The following is a 20,830-nucleotide window of genomic DNA, read 5'->3' as shown; positions in this document are numbered from 1 at the left end:
CGCACGACCCGCCCCCAGCGCGAGGCTGTGAGTGATCTGGGTGCCCTGTGGGCGTCGGGACTGTCCCCAGCTTGCTCTGCAAACACCGCTCCAGGTGAGCCAGCCCCTCCCTGCCCAGACGTGCTGGGGCAAAGTCCCCCGAGGGCAGGGCTAGACCCTCCCCAGGCCTCTGCCGCTGGGACCCAGAGCCCAGAGACTTCCAGGGCTGAGTTCTTGCCCCTCCTGGCCGCCTGGCGACTGCAGGCCCCGGTTTTCCCTTCTACTTCCTGGTGAAGAACAGTGGCTCGGAATTACCTGGGAATCAGTGGCCCCTTTGAAATAAATGAAAGTGATGGGTCCCTTGCCCCGGTATGTGGGTGCCTAGCTGGGCTCATGAACGGAGATGGCCCCCGGGGAATCTGGCCAAACTGTTCAACTGACTCATCCCCCTTCAGTCCTCGCTAGGACTTCCTGATGCAGCTACGTTTTCATTTAGCCCCATTTTACAGATGAGGCAACCGAGGCACAACTAGGTTCAGTAACTTGTCCAAAGTCGCACGGCCAGTAAATCGTGGGGCTGGATTAGAACCCAGCCTCGGACAAGTGACCCCCTCTGACCTAAGCCTCAGTCTCCCCTCTGGGAAAAGAGATCAGGATTGGCCCCTCCCCTGGGGCAGTCAGAGGGGCATACAAGATTGGAAAGCGTGTGGTAGATGCTCATTAAAAAGAGCTGTCATTGTGATACACAGACGAATGGTTCCAGGTGCCTCAGCCCACGTGTGGGCGCCAGGGTGGGCCGCGGTGGGCGCCCAGAAGGTCCGGAAAGCCCTGTGTTTCCGGAGAATGCTCCGGGCTCGCCAGTCTCAGCTCCTTCCTTCCAGCACGTAGCCGGAGGCCTTGCTCAGCAACTCTCCTTTCAATTTTGTTTCTTTCGAAAGCCACACACAGGAGTTTCGTTTTCTTTTTCACCAGAAAGCCGATCGGGGTGACTAGGCCTGTTTCTGGAGCGTGGACAGCAAACACCCGGCCAGCTGACGTGTCATCCCTTCACAGCTGCGGACGCACGGAGTTCAGCCACGCAAGCACCCCTCGCCTCGACCCGGCCCCCCCTCTCCGAGCCCCCCCGCTGTCCCCAGGTCTCCGGGCGTCTCGCGGCGGCCACCAGCATGGCCCAGGCCCCCGAGGACCCTGGCGAAACAGGTACTTTCTTCCTTCTAAGGCACAGTGGGGGTTCCCAGTGGGACTTGTACTTCTCTTTCTGGCTCCTTTCCTTGGCCAGATCACAGCAACGGTAGCCGACCACACATCCCTAAGCGCAGGGGTCGGGAGAGAAGAGGCGGGCCCAGGGACCGGTCGGGGAGGACCTGCTCTGCCCCGGTTAGTACCGTCCGCGCACATTTCGGGAGCCCTCAGGGGCCAGCGCTGTGAAGTTTGCGTTTCATACAGGAGACCACTGTGTCCCGCCACCACAGCCGACACTGGGCTCTGAACTCGTGTTCGTTTTAAGAAATAGCAAGTTGTGGGGCGCCTGGGTGGCGCAGTCGGTTAAGCGTCCGACTTCAGCCAGGTCACGATCTCGCGGTCCGTGAGTTCGAGCCCCGCGTCAGGCTCTGGGCTGATGGCTCGGAGCCTGGAGCCTGTTTCCGGTTCTGTGTCTCCCTCTCTCTCTGCCCCTCCCCCGTTCATGCTATGTCTCTCTCTGTCCCAAAAATAAATAAAAAACGTTGAAAAAAAAAAAAAAAAAAAAAAAAGAAATAGCAAGTTGCTTTGAGAAGAGGCGTCCGGGGACACCTGTGGTCCCCTTCTTCCTCAGATACCCCTTCACTCCTGGAAGAACAGACCAAGGAACCACACGCTGAGCAAGTGTTGTGTGCTAAAGGGCTTGTGGGCTGTGGGCTGTGGGCGGTTTTTTCGTTTTGTTATCATTAGCTCATTTACTCCTCACTACAATCTTGGAGGTAGCTGCCCTTTTTTTTTTTTTAATTTAAAAACTTTTTTTTTTTTTTTACATTTATTTATTTTTGAGAGACAGAGAGAGACAGAGCATGAGCAGGGGAGGAGCAGGGAGAGAAGGAGACACAGAATCCGAAGCCGGCTCCGGGCTCCGAGCCGTCCGCACAGAGCCCAACGCGGGCTTGAACCCGCGAGCCGTGAGATCGTGACCTGAGCCGAAGTCGGACGCTTCACCGACTGAGCCACCCAGGCGCCCCTGGGGTAGCTGCTCTTAGCCCCGCTTTACAGATGGAAAAAGTGAGGCACAGAGAGGCCACATAGCCAGCGGATCGCAGAGTTGGGGCTCAAACCCAGGAAACCAGCCGTCAGGGCACCAAAAAGAGGAAAAGCGGTGTGCTGGGGAGGGGTGCCACCACGGTGAGCCGAGGGCCGGGGCTGCTTTCCAGGTTTCTGTTGTATGTCCCCCCAGGGGACACGCAGGTACTCACCACTCAGTAGCTGCACTTAACTTCTCCCTTCCAGGTTTTTCTTTCCTTACCAACTTGTCACTTACACCTCATCCGTTTTGCAACTTCCCATGTACAGATTCACCAGCCGGAAGGCCCAGCACAAGAGGCCAGCCAGCCCTGCGGACTTGGCCTTCACTTTGACCTGCTTGGGGTGGAGGTGGAGGGAGGCGAGGAGGCCTACCCAGGGACAGGCTTTTCAAGAATCAGAACTCTTTTCAAGACAAGGCAGAGTCAGGCTTGCTGTTGACTGGCTGGGGCTCTCCAGCCGCTGGAGGCAGAACTTGGCAGGTGAAGGGGCGGGGGGTGTCCCCAGGTGTCCCGACTGCACTTCACCTGCGGCCGGCAAGGACGGACATGTCTGACCACAGGGCAAGCCTCACGGCCCAGCTGCGGAGGCAGCAAATGCATCACCCCTTCCCCGACCAGTGTTGCCACCAAGGAACCCGGGAAAAACCCAGAAGGCAGATGGGGCTGTTGCAAAGGGCCCCGGGTCTTCCCTGGGAGGGTCTTGCTTTGCATTTCTCTTGGGCACTTGGGGGACAGATGTTTCCTGGCAAAAGCTGCGGCTGCTGCCCACAGGGCTCCCTCCAGCTCACCGGGCATTGCGTGTGCCCTGCTTTCCTCTGCCCACAGAGCAACCGGCTTGGGTTTGTGGGAGCCTGTCTGAAAGCAACAGGGGCCATTCAGAGCCCCTGGGGTTCTGCTTAGGGTCGCTAAGCTCAGAAGGGGAAACAGAGACCCGGGAGGGATCTGCCCGTGCCCTGCCCTGGGTCCTCTGGGCGGACACTTGTCCCAGCGGTGGGTGGAGCCACTGGGTCACTCGTTTATTCAAATGCTTTTTCCCCCGAGCACCTGCTGTATGCCCGGTGCTGTGCTGGACACCAGAGGTGCTACAGTGGCCCAGCAATCACAGCAGGGGGTCCCCGGAGCCATTCTGCAAGGGCCCCACCCCGCATACACAGCACCCCACTCCCCCGGGCATCCAGGACGGCTCCCCACAAGAGATGGTGTTTGAGCGAGACCCGGAGGCGGAGTGGATGTTGGGGGGCGTAGAGAGGCGGGAGGGTGTTTCTGGCAGAGGGGGCACTACGTGCAAAGGCCCGGGGGTGAGTAGGCTGGAAGGAGCACGAGGGCCGCCGAGTGAAGGGTCCGGCTGCCGGTGGTGGAATTGCTGTCCTCTGGGAGACGGAAGTGAGGGATGGGCGGGGGTGGGGGGGGCACAGAGGGAGAGAAGGGATTCGAGAGAGCGGGGAACAGTGTTTCTAGGCCTCTCTGGACCTGGGCTTTGGGGAGAAAGATCCGTTTCCGAGTGTCTTTAGCTTTCTGGCTTGGATGACCACCACCACTGACGTGGAAGGGGAGCCCCCGAGGACAGACAGAGGGTGCAGGGGGCGGTGACGACAGGCCCAGGAGGGACTTTGCCTCCCTCCCCACTTCTTCCTGCTCCTCTGCCCTCAATCTACCCCACCCTGCCACCTTCCGCTCCCCTGTGCTCTGAGGATGTCTGAGGGCTGAGTGCTCCCCTCCCCCCACACCCCGCCCCTTGCCCTCAAGCGCCCACACCAGGCAGAGGATGTTCAGAAGGCTGGGGCGCCTCCTCTGGCCATCAGCCTGTCTGGCCAAGGTTCTTTCTTTCTTTCTTTCTTTCTTTCTTTCTTTCTTTCTTTTAATGTTTATTTTTGAGAGAGAGAGAGAGGGAACACACGAGCAGGGGAGGGGCAGAGAGAGAGGGAGACACAGAATCCGAAGCAGGCTCTAGGGTCTGGGCCATCAGCACAGAGCCCGACGCGGGGCTCCAACTCACCGACTGTGAGCTCATGACCTGAGCCGAAGTCGGACGCTTACCTGACTGAGCCACTCAAGTGCCCCTGGCCAAGGTCATTTCTGAGCAGCCCATCTGCCCGTCACCGAACAGAGGCGTTGTTAGTGAATGTCTGCTCGGGTCTCCGCCCCTCCCTCTGCCCTGGACCCCTCGCACGGGGACACCCCCGCCCCGAGCTTCCGGCCCCGGCTTGATCCAAGGGAGGCTCTGTTCTCTCTCTGCCCTCCTCTCCTTCTCCCAGACCTCGAGCAGAGGATCCTGCGGGTGCTGAGGGACGCTGGCTCCCCTGTGAAGTCCGTCCAGCTGGCAAAGGAATGCCAAGTGCCCAAGAAGAAGCTCAACCAAGTCCTCTACCGGATGGAGAAGGAGTCAAAAGTCTCCCTGGCGGGCCTGGCGATGTGGCGCCTGGGCGAGGGAGGGACCGGAGAAGTGGTCCCCACAGAGCCGGCTCAGCTCAGCCAGGGTAACCTGCCCCCCGGGGGTCGGGGTGGGCCCAGCGCGAGCAGTCCCGGCAGCGGACGAGCGAGGTCCGGGCCTGGGGTCAAATACGGGCCCTGCCCCTCGAAGGTGCGTGGCATCCCCTGGCCGTGCCTTGATTTCCTTTTCGGACCACCGGACATGACAGCAGGCCTGGGGTTGCCAGGGGGCGAGGCAGAAAGGGCCCAGCCTCCTGACCGCGCGAGGCAGGCACTCAGCAGAGCCTGAATAGTGACGATATGGGCACGACGACGATAAGAATAGAACAGACTTAGCTCCTCCGTAGTTCTGCAGGGCAGAGACCAACAGGGCCGGCTTTCGTCAGGCGCCCACAGCGGCTGACGGTGGAGATGGGTGGAGGGCACTCCTGCTCTCCGCCCAGAGAGGTGGGTCGGCCGAGGAGAGGCAGGGCGGGTCTGGAGGCAGACTTGTTCGGCCCTGGACGCGGAGGCCGGCTCTCCCTCGTGCGGAGGCCGCCTTGGTCCCGTGGAGTCCCCGTCCCCTCTCCTGCCCCTCCACCCCCCACCCACCTTTCTTTCTCCAGCGGCGAGGGCCCAGCAGGACGCAGCCGCGGTTCCAGAGGAACCTGACCCTCAGCTCAGCAAACAGCGTAAGCACCCCCGTTTCCTTTCAGCTGCCGGGCCCCGGGGCCCCTGACCCCAAACCCTCCCGGGCCCCTCGAGATGTTACTCGTGCCCCACCCACCGAGGGGTCCCCACACGGTATCCCGGGGGGGGGGGGGTTCAGCCCGCACAGCGGAGGACGCGTGTGGCCAAGGCCCCATCTCTCCGATCAGTGGCCGACATCCACTGCCCGTCGGCCCCCGAGCCACAGAACGACCTCCATGCTGTGATATTACCACGTCCTGCAGACGGGGAAACTGGGCACAGGGGGTCCGGGGCTGCCCCACGTCTGCACGGCCAGCAGACAGTGGAGCAGATAGATTCAAGCTCCGGGGTCCCCCTTAACCACCCACCGCCCTGCCTCGCAGAGAAAGCCATCTACAGGTTTCTGGAAGGCGCTGGGCCCTGTAAGGCCCTGATCATCGCCCGAACCCTGGGAATGAAAACAACAAAAGAAGTCAACCCAGACTTGTATGATATGAGAAACAGGCACCTTCTGAGTCTTGATGAGAAATCAAGTCTATGGTCGATTTATCGACCAGGTAGGTCCTTACCTGCTGCGCCCAGGTAGGCGGGGCAGGGTGGTGGAGAGAGAGCGTAACATCCGACGCTTGGTCCTTGCCTGGGCGCCCTGCCAGCCCCACCTTCCTTGCCAGACCTTCACAGAGGCTTGCAGGGGTCTTGCGGATGGATCACTAGAAGGCGGCGCCAGGAGGGCGGGTGTGCTGGTGGGAGTGACCAAGGAGGGCTTCCTGGAGGAGTGGCCCGAGGTTGCAGCTGCAGAAAGCAAGGGGCCAGGAAGGGAGGTGGCCCGCTCCTAACTGTCTCAGCCCCGGGATGTGGGGCTCACCCTGAGTTAGCTAACAGTTTGCTAACAGCTTTCTCTCAGCACTTTGCCCAACGTGCAGTTTCGAAGCTCCTGGAAGGGAAGGCTGGGCTCAGACACCCACAGGGTGTGGCAGGCGCGGGGCCCCGCGTTCGGGGTCCACGAGGATGTTCTAATTTCTCTTACCATCAGAAGAAAAGCTGAATATCGTAATAATAATAAATGGTGAATCACGACCCCAGCTTAGATTATATCTGTCTCTCATCCCAACACAGTCGTGAAATGTAATTTTGAATATTTTTTATGGAGAAAGGGACCCACAGAGACACAAGAGCTGAGGGGCCGCAAAGGTGGGACGTGACCCTGTGTGCGGAGGCGGCAGAGGCCCCGGCAGGTGCCCACCTGGCCCCCATGGGACTGACACCCAGCTCACGGCCCCCAAAGGGGGTCTCAGCGTCCCTGGCATGGTCGCATGTGACAGGGCCAGATCTTAAACACTGCTGAAAACTCTGAATGCTTAAAAATGTCCGGTGAGCCAAACAAAGCTTATCCAGTGGCCAGAAACAGCCCGTAGATGGCCACCTTGCGGCCTTCTCTAAAGGGAGAGGGGTCCTGGGGCTCAGGGGACGCCCGCAGAGGAGGAGGTGAGCAGTGAGGCTCCCGGGAGCCTCCTGAGGTCGGCAGAAGACGCACAGATAGGGTGACCCGCTGTGGTGACGTCCAAGCAAGGCTCATCTGAGACCCCTGCGGGGCTTGTTAAACACGACGGCTCCTGGGTCCCACCTTGGACCTACTGACTCGGGACCCCCGGGGGGGGGGGATGTGGGGGAACCTGTGTTTTAACAAGCTCCACAGGACATTTTGTTGCGGCCATCGGTATTTGGAACCCCTGGAGAGATGCAGAGGGCTTGGGTGGAATATTATTTTGCAGATTGTGGAGGAAGAAGCGAGTCCCCTGCGATTATTTACCAGCAAAATCCAATCAACATGATCTGTCAGAATGGACCAAATAACTATATTTCCATTGAGAACTCGGAAGACATCCAGATTGGACACGGGAACGTCATAGTGAAGCCAACCGCCTCTGGGGAGAATGGTGAGTCCTCTCAGGGCACCCTCAGAGGGACCCGTAGGGGCACCTGCTCCCTCTGGGTGGGGGCCGAGAGGGGGACATTCAACCTTTTTTATTTTTTAATTTTTTTTAATGTTTATTTATTATTGAGAGAGAGCATGAGTGGGGGGAGGAGCAGAGAGAGAGGGAGACACAGAATCCGAAGCGGGCTCCAGGCTCCGAGCTGTTAGCACAGAGCCCGACGTGGGGCTCGAACCCCCAAACCACGAGATCATGACCTGAGCTGAAGTAGGACGCTTCACCGACTGAGCCACCCAGGCGCCCCCGGGGACATTCAACCTTTGAGGAGAAAGGGCAGCTTTCACATCTCCAAGGTCATCCCTTACGGCCTTCCTGAACATGAGGAAGTCTTCCTGCACACCTGGATCAAACCTCTCCTGCTTTCCCTTCATCCCGATAACCTTTTGCTTCCGTTTCAATGGGATCTGATATTTTTCCACGAGACATAGCTTGGTTCACTCTCCTCCAGTAGAATGTCACAAGGGGTCATTGTAGTATTTTGTTTGTTCTAAGACACCCTTTCCCCCCCACATTTTAACGGCTTAGAAACTGGGATGCACCTGGCCAGTGGTGTCCTAGTTTTGATAAAATACAATCCCGCAGAAGAGTGTTTATTCCATGCCAGGCCCTGGGGTGAGAGGGGACGGGGCCACCTCTCGGACCAGCCGTGGAACACGAGGGACAACATCAGCCCGAAAGCTTGAATACTCCCTGTGACCTCAAGACAGCCCTTCCCCACTCTGGGCCTTGGTTTCCCCAACTGTGAAATGAGGAACTTTGTTTTAGAATCTGGATCAATGGTTCCCCAACCTTAGTCCTCCCAGTTTGGGCCATGCCCGTGTCAGATTATTTTCTTCATGTTGTTAAATGGTTTCCCTTTTTATCTACTCAAATTTATTTTATGATTGTATCTTAAATATTTTAAAAAATGTTTAGTTTTGAGAGAGAGACAGACAGACAGACAGAAAAAGGATCCAAAGTGGGCTCTGTGCTGACAGCAGAGAGCCCGAAGCGGGGCTCAAACTCAAGGGCCGTGAGATCGGGACCTGAGCCGAAGTCGGATGCTCAACCGACTGAGCCACCCAGGCGCCCCACTCGAATTTATTCTAAAGTGAACTTTTATAGCATTACCTGAAGTTAAAAACCAGGCAGTTTACCATGAAAATAAATACTGAGAAAATAAAGTAACGTCAGGGCTCTAAATGCTCAGTGTTGAGGGGGCGTTAAAGATATGCCAGCACCTGAGGACACCTGCCCCGGTGGGGTCAGAGGGTGGAGGGCACTAGGGGGCAGAGGCTGTGCTCACTGACTGGGTTTTCGAGTGCCCGGGTGACGCGAGGCCCCAGTCATAAAAACCCGGCGACCCCCACACTGACTGTTCTGCTGGGCCCCCCTGCTCTCCATCAATAGCCAGAAATGCTCATTCCCAGTCTGGCAGTGGCCACAAAGAATTCAGAGGCCTGTCTTCTCCGTCCAGCCAGGACTTTGTATGTATGTGTGTTAGGGAGGTGTGGGCAGAGGGTGGGTGTCAGAGGTCATGTTGCTGTGTCCCCTGCTAGGTTCCGTGGCTCCCCTCCACCTCCCTCCAATGGCACCAGCTGATCCCCCGACGCAGAGTTCCCCGGCTGCAGCCTGGGCGCCCCAGGACATCCGCTTGGAGAAGTCTGTGTTCAGGCGGGTGCTGCTGGGACATGGCAACAAGATGAGCCTTACCAGTGCCCCGGCCGAAGGCCCGGCTGCCTGCAGCCCCTCTGGCATCCCCCCAGGTAACCCATCCTGCCCCCACCCCACCCCATTCAGCCCCTCGCTGCACGGAACATGAGCCAGTCTTTGCGGGGAGAGAGGCATGATGGGAAACTCCTTTCCTTCCACCAGGAGGCTGTCCCACAGAGTAGAGCAGGTGGGGTTTTTAGAGGTCGCACTCAGGATCCCATTCCCCACCACCACCCCCGCTCAGGAAACCTCAGTTTCTTCATCTGTACAACAGACACAGGGCAACAGAGGCCAGACCAGCTGAGGCAGAGTCAGAGGAGATGACCAGACTGGAATGGCATCTAAGGAGGGTAGACAGGAGTCATCTGAGTACCAGATGCCCTACTAAGCACTGTCGATGGTGACCAGAGAGCCCAGGCTAAGTCGTCCCCAGCCCTGGTAGTCCAGAGACAGGCCAGGGATGAAAGACAGCAAAGAGGCCGGGGAACACCAGGAGGAGAGTTTCCAGAAGTGGGCAGGCCGATGAGGTCGGGGAGCTCCGTGGGGACCGGCAGCAGTGGTCGGTGGTGACCTGAGGACACAGAGGAGGTGGGAGTAGGAGGAGGGGAGACTGTGAGCAAGTCTTGTCCAAAGTTTGGATAGGAAAGGGGCCAGGTGGGGGCTGGGGGAGGCTGGGGACAGGCTATGGTTGCATGAAGGTTTTAACCAAAGGTGGAGGCGGCATTCCGGAGCTGTGGGGAAGCCAGCAGCAGAGACGGGAGCAGACGGCAGGAGGGGGCCGAGTCCCAGGGGAAGGGTGCAGGTGGCACCTGGGGGGCAGTGACCGCCAGCAGTCCAGGCTGTGTGTAGAGGCACCGAGGGAGGCAGGGTCTCTGCTGTGGACCAAGCCTGGTCTGGCCCACCGGGGGGACCTTCAGGGAGGCGAGCGGGCCAGGGAGGACTTGAAAGCCAGGCTGGGGGGTCAGGGCTCGGGGGCCACCATCCAGCTGCTTGTGCAGCCCTCCTGACATCTCTGTCTCTGACCCACAGTCTCTGCCACCACTGTTGGCTCAGGGGCTTCGTTCAAAATTCCAGGGTCCAAACCAGGACCTGACTGCAAGGCAGATGGGATCCAGAGAGTCCACATCAGTTCATGCTTCCTTGAGGACACTGCCATTGGCAACGGCAACAGAATGACTGTCATCTCAGGGACAGCTGGTCCAGGAGGAGTTGCAGAGCCTGAGGACAGCAGAGGGGGCCCTGAGGAGCTGGACAAGGATGCAGGTGAGCCTGGGACAAGGTGGGCCCTGTGTTCTCTCTCTCTCTCTTTCTCCCTTCCATCCATCTACCCATCCACCCACCCACCTATCCATCCATCCATCCACCCATCCTTCTACCCATCTCTCCATCCCCACATCCACTCACCCATCCATTTACCCATCCATCCATCCATCCACCCACCCATCTGTCCATCCATCCATCCATCCATCCATCTTCCATCTATCCATCCATCCATCCACCCACCCACCCATCCATCCACCCATCCATCCACCCACCCACCCATCCATCCATCCATCCATCATCCAGCCAGCCAGCCAGCCACCCACCCACCCACCTGTCCATCCATCCACCCATCCATCCACCCATGCATCCATCCATCCATCCATCCATCATCCATGCATCCATCCATCATCCATCCATCCATCCACTCATCTGTCCATCCATCTATCATCCACCTATCCATCCACCCACCCATCCATCTACCCATCCATCCCTCATTCATCCACCCACACACCCATCCATCTCATGCATCCATCCATCCATCCACTCATCTGTCCATCCATCCATCCATCATCCACCTATCCACCCACACACCCATCCATCTCATGCATCCATCCATCCATCCACTCATCTGTCCATCCATCCATCCATCATCCACCTATCCACCCACACACCCATCCATCTCATGCATCCATCCATCCATCCACTCATCTGTCCATCCATCCATCCATCCATCATCTATCCATCCATCCACCCATCCATCCACCCACCCATGCATCTACCCATCATCCATCCATCCATCATCCATCCACCCACCCACCCACCCACCTACCCATCCATCTATCCACCCACCCACCTATCCATCCATCCACCCATCCGTCCATCCATCCATCCATCCATCCATCCATCAGCCAGCCAGCCAGCCACCCACCCACCCACCCACCTGTCCATCCATCCACCCATCCATCCACCCATGCATCCATCCATCCATCATCCATCCATCCATCCATCCATCATCCATGCATCCATCCATCATCCATCCATCCATCCACTCATCTGTCCATCCATCTATCATCCACCTATCCATCCACCCACCCATCCATCTACCCATCCATCCCTCATTCATCCACCCACACACCCATCCATCTCATGCATCCATCCATCCATCCACTCATCTGTCCATCCATCCATCCATCCATCCACTCATCTGTCCATCCATCCATCCATCCATCCATCCATCATCCACCTATCCACCCACACACCCATCCATCTCACCCGTCCATCCACCCACAGTCATTCTCAAGTCTCCCATTTCCTGATGTCTGGAAGGCAGTAGAGGTCATAGCAGAGAGCAGCTCTGGAATCAGTGTATGGAGTGAAATCTTTTTAGCCAAGCGACCTAGCCCAGCACTTAGCTCTGGCCTGTTTCCCATCTGTGCCATGAGGATGGTAAGTGCCTGTGGCTCCTGGTTGTGGCGAGAGCACGGGGTGAGCTCTGTAGGCAAAGCCCCGGCCCTGCGCCTGGCCCTGCACGTGCCTTCAGGCAGCGTCCCATATCATCACCCTTGCTGTTATTTCAGGCCTCATGGGAAGCACCGGGGCGCCACGGAGAGTGAAACTCTGTCTCAGAGAGAGGTTAACCTCTCCCTGCAGGGCGGCCGCCACCTGCTGGAGGCTCAGCACACGTGCAAGGTGGGGGCGGGGGGGATGTCCTTGTCTGTGGGCAGAGAGGCTATAGAGGGCCAGCCCTTCCCCTTTGACCAAGCACACCCACGCTCCTGGCCTCAGTCCGACGGCCCGCCCTTGGCCTCAAGAGGGGCTGGGAGATGTCACCTGCGCCCCGCTGAGACTCAGAGGAGGGGGCTCCACGGCCAACAGGACGACACGGCTGCAGTTAGCCGCCTAGCCACAGCTCCGGCCCCGGTTGTGGGGCCAGGTGACTTCAACTCTGCTGCACAGGCAGGAGCAAGGTGATGGCGGCAGGGGGAGGGTGTCCCGGTCGGGGGACGAGCGTGGGCAACAGGTGAGAACAGGATGGCGGGCGAACCGGAGCGTCAGTGTGACCTGTGCACGCTTCGCGGGGGGCAGAGGCCAGGGCACAGCTCCAGGCCCCAGGGAGACGTTGGCACTCCTTCAGGGCCACGGGGAGCCACGAAGGAGCTCTGAGCAGGAGAGGGTATGGCAGGATTTCTGCCTTCAGTGTGAAGGAAGGATCAGGGGAGATTGCAGCTCCTGGCTCTCTGGGATTGGGACGAAGGCGTCCTACTGTCCCTGTCGTGGTCGGAAACCCTAGACTGGCTGCTGACTGGTGCCCTAGCTGGCATCCACCTGCCCGGGGGGCATCTGTGCTGGATGCGAGAGGGTCCTGCCATCCTGATGGCCGGGACCTTGAGCTCCCAACAGGGAGGGGAGTCAGTAGGGAGAGGGCACCCTCTTCCTCACTTCCCGGAAACCTCCACAGAGGCACACAGGAGCCCCAGGGGTCGTGGGCCACCCCCACGTGGTCTTAGGACTGGCCGAGACCCTCTCGATGGAAGGAAATTCAGCCCTCCGTGTTTGAAAACTTTTGTCCCTCCCCAAGGGCTAAGCAGTGGCGCTGACGAGGCCTTATTCACTCTGCACCCCTACCCACCCTCCTCGCTGGCCTGAAGAAGGTCTAACGTCTCACTCAGGTGACAGCAGGATCCCGTCCTGAGAAGTGTAACGTCTGGCAGGTTTTCCTTTTCGGGGGGTGGGTGGTGCGGGATGGTTAATCACAGACCGTCAGTGCCGTGGACTGTGGCGCCCTCTTTGGGGTGTCTGTGAGCTGAGGCACCTGGATGGGCCGTCAGCAGGGGCGCGGGGGGCTCTCAGCTGCCTGCCTGCCCGGCTCGCTGCTGTGACGCCCGGATGGGTGACATGATCTGGGGACCCCGGTGCGACGTGGAAAAGTGGAGCTCCTTGTTCAACGTCCGAATCTCAAGACACAATGGAGCTTTTTTTTTCCAATTTTTTTTAATCTTTATTTATTTTGAGAGAGAGAGACAGAGCACGAACGGGGGAGGGGCAGAGAGAGAGGGAGACACAGAATCGGAAGCAGGCTCCAGGCTCCGAGGCATCAGCACAGAGCCCGACGCGGGGCTCGAACCCACGGACCGCGAGATCATGACCTGAGCCGAAGTCGGACGCTTAACCGACAGAGCCACCCGGGCGCCCCAAGACACAATGGAGCTTTAAACTGAGTGAGCACTGGGTCCCTCTGAACGCAGGCCCAGGCCACATGGCTGTGAAGCTGGCCCTCCTCGGAGCCTTCTGGAAGACGACCCCTCCTCTGTGCGGTACTCCTCGGTCGCTCAGACCACTGGGTCTTTCCAAGAAATGATGCTGCAGCCGCCTGAAAGCTTCTTCCGTCTTTCCAGTGTTAGGAAGAAGCAACTCACTCCCTCATTCAGCACTTCTGCCCCTGTCCCCGCTCTGAAACGCTCGCTCACCTGGACTTCCAGCCAGGAGCAAACCAGATAAATAGTCCAGGAAGGACCGGAGACAGCTCACAAAGCAAGAAAGATTGTGGCACTGTGAGCAAACCAACAGTGAAACCCGGGGAGGGGCGGGCAGTGCCCTGGTCCCCAGCGAGCCAGATCGCTCCGGTTATTTGAGGTGAGGGGGCCCGGGTGTCCCTTTGGCAACAGTTTCTTTTTTTTTTCAACGTTTTTTTTTTTTTTTTTTTTTTTTTTGGGACAGAGAGAGACAGAGCATGAACGGGGGAGGGGCAGAGAGAGGGAGACACAGAATCGGAAACAGGCTCCAGGCTCTGAGCCATCAGCCCAGAGCCTGACGCGGGGCTCGAACTCACGGACCGCGAGATCGTGACCTGGCTGAAGTCGGACGCTTAACCGACTGCGCCACCCAGGCGCCCCTGCAACAGTTTCTGTCTTCCCCAGGACCCCTCTCCGAAGGTGCGGAGCCCAGAAGGGAGTTCCCTCCGGACCCGGCTTCCTCCCTCAGCACCAACGTCTCGAAGCTCATCTCCCACCTAGAAGCCGTGACTCTTGAAAGCAGGGATCCCCACAACGCGGAAGACGGCGGCTGGGTGGACAGAACCCCAGACGTGGCGTCCCAGGGGGAGGTCGAGCCCAGAACAGACAGCCAGCCTCTCTCGGAAAGAGCAGGCGAACACCAGTGAACCTCCGGTACCATGCCTTCTGGGCTCCATAAATGTCCTTTTCCGCCTTCTTGCCTCCTGACACGCGAGCGGCAAGGGTCAGCGTTTGGGCTGGGCCTGGCCTGGGGCTGGGTCACCTCTGTCCCTACCACCACCTTAGCCTGCCTTTCATCGTGGCTACCCACTCTCCTCTCACTCAAGACCTGACTTCCTCAAGGCCTGTTATGGCTGCCTGACCTCTTTCCAACTCGACCTTTCTAGAACTTCCCTACCTTGACTTTGATCTCTCGGCCCTTCTTAGCTGAACTTCCAGAAAACAGATCCCTCCCGTCCGGGCCCCAGTGGGAGTCACTGGCCAGCCCACAGGCCAGGGGACCTCTGCTGGCCAATCATCAAGGAATGTTTGTCTTATGCCAGCATGGTGCTCGCGGGTGGACGGGGTTCCCTTGGAGGGGTTGTGGGCGCAGTGGCATTTCCAGAACAAAGGAACGGAGTGGGGTTGGTTCAGAGGACACTCGCGGAGGGATGATGGGAGGAAGACAGAGAAGGATAGAAGAAGGTGGTGGTCAGCCGGGCAGGGCCACTGTGGATTCGTGTGCTCCATTTGTTACGCCCACGACGTACACAGCTACACGTGCACTGCCCCTCCCGATGCCACGCCCGTACGTCACTCTCTTTTGTGTTAACTCTACTGGACCACGACTGTCCAACGCCCAGGAGCCACGTCCCCTGGGGCTAGCATCTGCCTGGGTGGAGGAAGGGCTGGCTCATCACAGAGACTCAGTCAAGGAGGTCACTGACCAGGGGTGCCTGGGTGGCTCGTCGGTTAAGCGTCCAACTCGATTTCGGCTCAGGGCATGATCTCAGGGTTTGTGGATTTGAGCCTTGCGTCGGGCTCTGCGCTGACGGTTGCTTCGGGTTCTCTCTCTCCCTCTCTCTCTGCCCCTCCCCCACACGCTCTCTCTTTCTCTGCCTCCTTCTCTCTCAAAATAAATATATATATATTTTTTAATGTCACGGAACAAACCTTTATGCCTTTTCAACTTGGCTGGAAAGATCTTGAGTTCCTCGACACCTTGATCGGTGCCCGGACCAATACATAGCACTTCCGGTATGTCCCCTAAAGGGGACGCGTCCTAAGGCATTGTTTGAGCCCCTGGATCCAGCCATTCCTGAAGCAGGCTCTATCTTTGCTCCTGTCCATTAGATGAGCCCATGTCTCTGTCTCCTTAGTGTGGAAGTCCGCTCCAGGCGGATTTCAGTTTCCCAACGTGGTATGTCCCTCTCACCTCTGCCGCCGCCTTTCCTCAGCTCTACGCTACTCAGCCAGCAGGTCTCGGCTGAGACGCGACCTCGTCCAGGAAAGCTTCCCAAGCTCTCATTCCAGCCTGTGTCTCTTCGCTGCCCCTGAGGCCTCCTGTGCTTCCCTGTCAAACCCATGCCATTGCCTTGTTACTCGTCTGTCTCTCAAAACTCACTTTGTTGTAGATGACAGAAAGCTGGGACCCACTTCCCACAAAAGGGGATGTGCTGACTCTTCTCATGCAGACAAGGCCAAGCACGAATCTTGCTTCAGGAAAATCTCCATCCCGGAAGGCAGACAATGTCTCGGGACGCAGCCTCCCTCTTCCCGTCTCTCTGCTCTGCTCTCCTCTGGGTTGGCAAAGATGGCCCCTGGCAGCTCCTGGCCCCCACCCTGAGCACCGCTTTCCAATAGCCAAGGCCAAGGTGGATGGCTTTGGTCACGTGACCACCTCGCAGCTGAGGTCATTAGCGGGAGCAACGGGATTCTGTGATTGGCCAACTGGTGTCACATGATCTATCCTGGCACCACCATGGGGGTCGGTCAGCCACCCCCAGGTCACCTGGCTTGAGGGCGTGGCCAGTGCTCTAAAGTCACAGAAAAGGGACAGGCGCGGAGCTCAGAAGTCCACCGCATCTCCCCCGGCATCGGCCGGTGAATTCCCTGGGCACGGGGGCCTGGTCTCTCCCCTCTGCACCCCCGGTGAATGCTGGACAGACCCCCTTCCCAGTGCGCCGTGCGGCCCGGCCCTGGGGCTGCCGGCGGAGGGCGACCCAGCCCTGACCGCGGTGAGCACTTCGCAGCCGGCGGGAGAGGCGGGCATCGCCATGGGTCCCGAGCAGCACTAAGCACAGGGGGGTGGGGGAGGGCGGAACCCCCCAACACACTGTCTGGAAGGTCCCCGAGGCTCCGTGAGCCCATTCTCCCACCCCTGGCGGAGCGAGGTCGGGTGGGGCGGGACCACGGGCGGGGCAGACGCCCGGGACCGGAACATGGGACCTCGTGCAGAGCGCCACTGGGGGTTGGGTGCTGGAAAGCACGATGCAGAGAAAACCTGCAGGAGGTTGGCTGGAGGGAATCAGGTGCCCGACCACGTGTGCCTGGGACTTTGGGCTCGACCCTGAGCGCTGTACAAGCCCCGCCCTACCTGTCTCCCAGGGACCACCTGGCGTCCCACGGGCTGGAATTGCCCGGCCTGCTGGGGGACAGTTCTCTCTGCCACCGTGTTGACCTGGGGCCCCCAGATCATTCCCCCCGCCCCGGGATATCCGCTTTGCCCACATGCCACCGGGTCTAAGGGGCTGGAGATCGGGTTTGGCTCGCTGCTTCTGGCATCTTCTTTCGTCTGTGGCGAGCTGAAAACGGCTCGCCTCCAAGTCTGCCCCAGGTCTGCGGTTAACCGGGGCCTGTCAGCGGAGGATCCAGGATCCTCAGTCCGCACCGCCAGCCCCCGGCCGGAGCGCTCCGGTTCCTGCGAGATCTCCCCTCTCTGTATAATTAATTCGCTAAACACGCTGACAAAGCACTGCCAGCGGTTAATGGGGCTGGAGGTGAAGGTCAACGCTGGGCTCTTCAGGAGAGAAATTAACTAGGTACCATTAGCTAGCCGGAAATGATGAAGTCCGTGCAGCCCCCGCCTTTTGTTCTCACCAGCTCTCCACCCACGCAGCCTCCCTTCCTCCCTAAGCGGGGCAGACAGAGTTTGCAGTCCCCGGACTTGAATGGGGGGCAGTCTGCTGCATGAGTCAGAGGTGGTCTTGCCGAACCACCGCAAACTGCTCACAAATGCAATTCTGTTTTCTCGTCCAGCTTCCCTGCTTGTCTCGGGATGAGCCCAGGTGGGACCCCTCACCTGGGGGGCGTCAGCCGACAGCCCAGGTGGGGGACTCTGAGCAGCCAGCAGTCTAGGGAGTCGTTCGGGAGCATCTTGGCTGTGACAGAAACGTGGCTCACCTAGACTTACCAAAGAATCTGTTTGCTCGTGCCACTGGGAAATCAAGAGATAGGTAGCTTCAGGAACGGCTAGATCCAGGGACTCAAGCATTACACTGAGGCCTCTCTCTCTCTCCGTCTCTCCGAGAGACTCTCTCCATGTGTCTGCCTGCTGCTCAAGTCTTAGGGCCTGTGAGTTTGGCAACTCCAGCAGAAAAGGGATTCTTCAAGCCAGATACTGTGGGTAGGATGTCCCGGAGAGGGTTCGGATTGGTCAAGAACCAGTAACAGGCCTGGGGCGGCTTGTTAAGTGGAGCCCACGCCCCGGGGCGGAGCCTTCCAGATTCTGAGTCGGAAGGTTAGCCAATTGCCCAAGGTTAGGAAGGTTAGACAGTTGCCCAAGAGGTAGAGACGGGATTTGACCCCAGGCCCCTGGGCTCCTAAGCCAGTGCTCTGACACCTGCTCCTGGAGAAGCAGTTTGGGCCACAGCCACCGCCTGGCTCTCACGGCCTGGCTTCATTTTTTGTGACACGGGATTCCCTCCCTCTCTTCCCCACCCCAACCTGGGACCCTATGGCTTTTGTTGCCCTCAGTGGGCTGTCCACGAGCGGCTGGAGGAGCGGCCGGCTAGGAGGGGGGACGGAGGTCTGGCTGCTACCCATTTGGGCCTTGAAGCCCCCAGAAGGCCCGGCATCATCTGGGGGCAGTACAGCCAGGCCCTTCTCCCGGTGGGAGGTGCTGGGGTGCACAGACACAATCTGGAACGGAGCCCCTCCCTGTCTGTGCGACCTCGCCCTCAGGTGCCCCTGTAACGGCCCGGAGCCTCAGCCTTCTCCTCTGCAGAATGGGCCGGGGAGGCAATCGAGGCACGTTCGCTAGAGGGTCAGACGAGATGGTGCTGAGTCACAGCCAGCCGGGCCACACGCGCACGGAACTCAGCACGGATGGTTCCCCCTCAGGGCCCGTGTCACCCACATCTCCCCTCTGCCAGGGACACGTGGCAAAAGTCTGCAGACATGTTTGGTTGTCCCAGAGACAGAGGGTGGGGTGGTTTCCTGTTACTGCTGTAACAAATCGCCATGAAGGGGTTCAAAAGAACCCGGGCTTCCTATCCGACAGGGCGGAGGGCCAGAAGTCCCGCATGGGCCCCGCTGACAGGTCAGGGTGTCGCAGGGCGGCTCCCTCTGGAGGCTCCAGGGAGAATCCGTCTCCGGGCCTTTCCAGCTTCCCGAGGCCACTTGCGTTCCCTGCTGGTGGCCCGTCCTCCACCCCCGACTCAAGCATCATCGCACCTTCCGCTCTCCCTCTCTTTCTCACCCTCCGTCCTCCTCTAAGGACCCTTGGGATGCCACGGGCCCCACCTGGCAAGCCGGGACCATCCCCCCCCCCCCCTTCTGCACGAAGTCTGCTTCACGGGGTCGCAGCTTCTGGGGATTAGGGCAGGGACATCACTGGGGGGCATCATGCAGCCCCTCCCCCCCACAGCAAAGAGCCACCAAGCCCCAATGCATGCGGAGCCACACCGAGAAAGCCCGCCATAGGTGACATTGTTGTTTCCATCATTAACATCATGAAGACGGAACCATGAGTGGGGTGTGGCATTGCGGTGCTAGGAGTAACCTGAGTGTAACCTCAGGTAAACGCCGGCGGCTCTCGGCCTCAGTTTTCTCCTCTGTAAAATGGGCAGGAGTAAGGACAGCACCTTATCCGCAGAGTTTATGCTGAGGTCTTACACTGTGACTCAGCTCAGGGCGCATCTAACAAATGCTGGTGTCCGGGCTCACCCCAGACCGACCCAGTGTCTGGGGCAGGGGTGGGGGGTGGGCAGGCGTATTGTTAAAAGCTTGTCCTGTGGTCCCACGGAGCCCTCCCCTCCCCCTCCCCCCCCCGACGCTGAGCTGTCCAGGGCTGACCCCAGGTGGGCACACCCAAGATACCAATGGGTCACGGCCGTAGTTGTGACCCCGGCAGCCCCCTCACCCAGCGTCACGCTCTGTCCGGTCTCTGTGACAAGAGGGCATCTGGGAGGACAGGAGCCAGAGCCCAGAGGGCCCAGCCGGCCAGCGCAGCAAAGCTGGTGCCCCGCTTTTCACAGCTTTGGGCCGAGCGCCCTCTGGTGGCCGCGAGCTGGCTGCAGCACGCGCTGGGCTCGGGAATTGCCAGGGTCCCAGCTGGGGACCAGGCCGGGGGTGGATGTGCGGCCCCATTCCCTCCCCCAAAAGTGGCCAGACACACAACGTTCTGCCTGCGACTCTGGGGGGGGCTCACGGCGCCCTAAGCCCCTCTGCAGGTCCCCGGTTAAATTCCTGCTCTGCCTTCTCATCAGGGTCTCCCTTCCCACTTAGAGCCCCAAAGGCAAAACCCCAGTGTCGGGCAAGGGCTGATGGTCTCTCGTGGGGAACGTTCCTGCAAGCTGGGACCCCTGGAAATCCCCAGCCCAGCTTCTGCAGGGGCCCCAGGGATCTCACCTGAGACCACGCCTGTGGCCTTGCAGCCCCGAGTCCCTACAACAGCTGCCTTTTCCAGATTCCCGCTCGTACGGACTCACTCAATCCTTCCGTGTCGCCCATGACGAAGGGGATTCTTACCCCTTTCACGTGGTAAAAACACTGAGGCACAGAGAGGTCAAGCTACTCTCCCAAGGTCACACAGCCCGGGAAGAGCCTGCTGGGATTTTAAACCTAGGAGGCAAAGTGAGTGAAGACAGCCCAAATGGGGGCGGAAGGAATCGTTCGTACATGGAGGGCCACATGACGCTTGGGAGGTGGGGAGGTGGGGTTGGGGGTGACAACCTCTCGGAGCACACAGCCCACAGGTCCTCACGTTGGCCCACCACGCAGGTGGACCCCCCCCCCCCCCCCGGCAACGCCACCGGGTCTATGTACAGGGCGGGGCTCAAGTGAACAAGCTCGGGGCCACCCTGGGGTCAAAGTTCAGCCCCACACGTCAGTGTGTAAAAGGGGATCGTTGTTCCTTCCTTTCAAATTCGTTTTCAGGATGACATCAACATCTGGCTCACAGGAGACCCCGCGTCAGTGTTGTGCACTGCACATTTCTGAGCCACCCACACCTCGGAGCTCCCTCCCCACCTTGCCCTCCTAGACGGCTTCTTCCTTCTCTGACTCCCGGCATCGCCCCTAGTTTTACCTGACAGTCGGC

At 59.3% G+C, this 20,830-nt stretch overlaps 1 protein-coding gene across 6 annotated transcripts; it reads left to right on the top strand.

Moving 5' to 3' along the window:
* On the top strand, nucleotides 1-15,452 carry ZBP1 (Z-DNA binding protein 1). 6 transcript variants are annotated; one of them, XM_058686062.1, is made up of 9 exons: nucleotides 1-94; nucleotides 952-1,179; nucleotides 4,505-4,726; nucleotides 5,285-5,350; nucleotides 5,732-5,905; nucleotides 7,121-7,285; nucleotides 8,881-9,087; nucleotides 10,064-10,297; nucleotides 14,215-15,452. In XM_058686062.1, exons 2-9 carry the CDS (start codon nucleotides 1,146-1,148, stop codon nucleotides 14,454-14,456), a joined length of 1,344 nt encoding a protein of 447 aa, XP_058542045.1. In that variant the 5' UTR covers nucleotides 1-94; nucleotides 952-1,145; the 3' UTR covers nucleotides 14,457-15,452. The 6 variants fall into 6 exon arrangements, 4 of the variants coding, with proteins under 4 accessions (XP_058542045.1, XP_058542046.1, XP_058542044.1 ...); XR_009249134.1 differs by lacking the exons at nucleotides 1-94; nucleotides 952-1,179 and adding an exon at nucleotides 13,699-13,848 and having other exon boundaries at nucleotides 4,099-4,726; nucleotides 14,215-14,340; XR_009249133.1 differs by lacking the exons at nucleotides 1-94; nucleotides 952-1,179 and adding an exon at nucleotides 13,693-13,848 and having other exon boundaries at nucleotides 4,099-4,726; nucleotides 14,215-14,340.
* The last annotated feature ends 5,378 nt before the right edge of the window (nucleotides 15,453-20,830 follow it).

Source organism: Neofelis nebulosa, chromosome 9 (genome assembly GCF_028018385.1).
Source record: "Neofelis nebulosa isolate mNeoNeb1 chromosome 9, mNeoNeb1.pri, whole genome shotgun sequence".
NCBI lineage: Eukaryota > Metazoa > Chordata > Mammalia > Carnivora > Felidae > Neofelis > Neofelis nebulosa.
This window is presented reverse-complemented; position numbering and strand designations above follow the sequence as displayed.

Excerpts from the sequence above, each read along its gene's own strand:
- ZBP1 (XM_058686060.1), top strand. The coding sequence starts at position 4,372 with ATGTCTGCTCGGGTCTCCGCCCCTCCCTCTGCCCTGGACCCCTCGCAC. Across the intron at positions 5,351-5,731 it reads CCCTCAGCTCAGCAAACAGC|AGAAAGCCATCTACAGGTTT; the intron begins GTAAGCACCCCC and ends CCTGCCTCGCAG. Across the intron at positions 9,088-10,063 it reads CCCCTCTGGCATCCCCCCAG|TCTCTGCCACCACTGTTGGC; the intron begins GTAACCCATCCT and ends TCTGACCCACAG.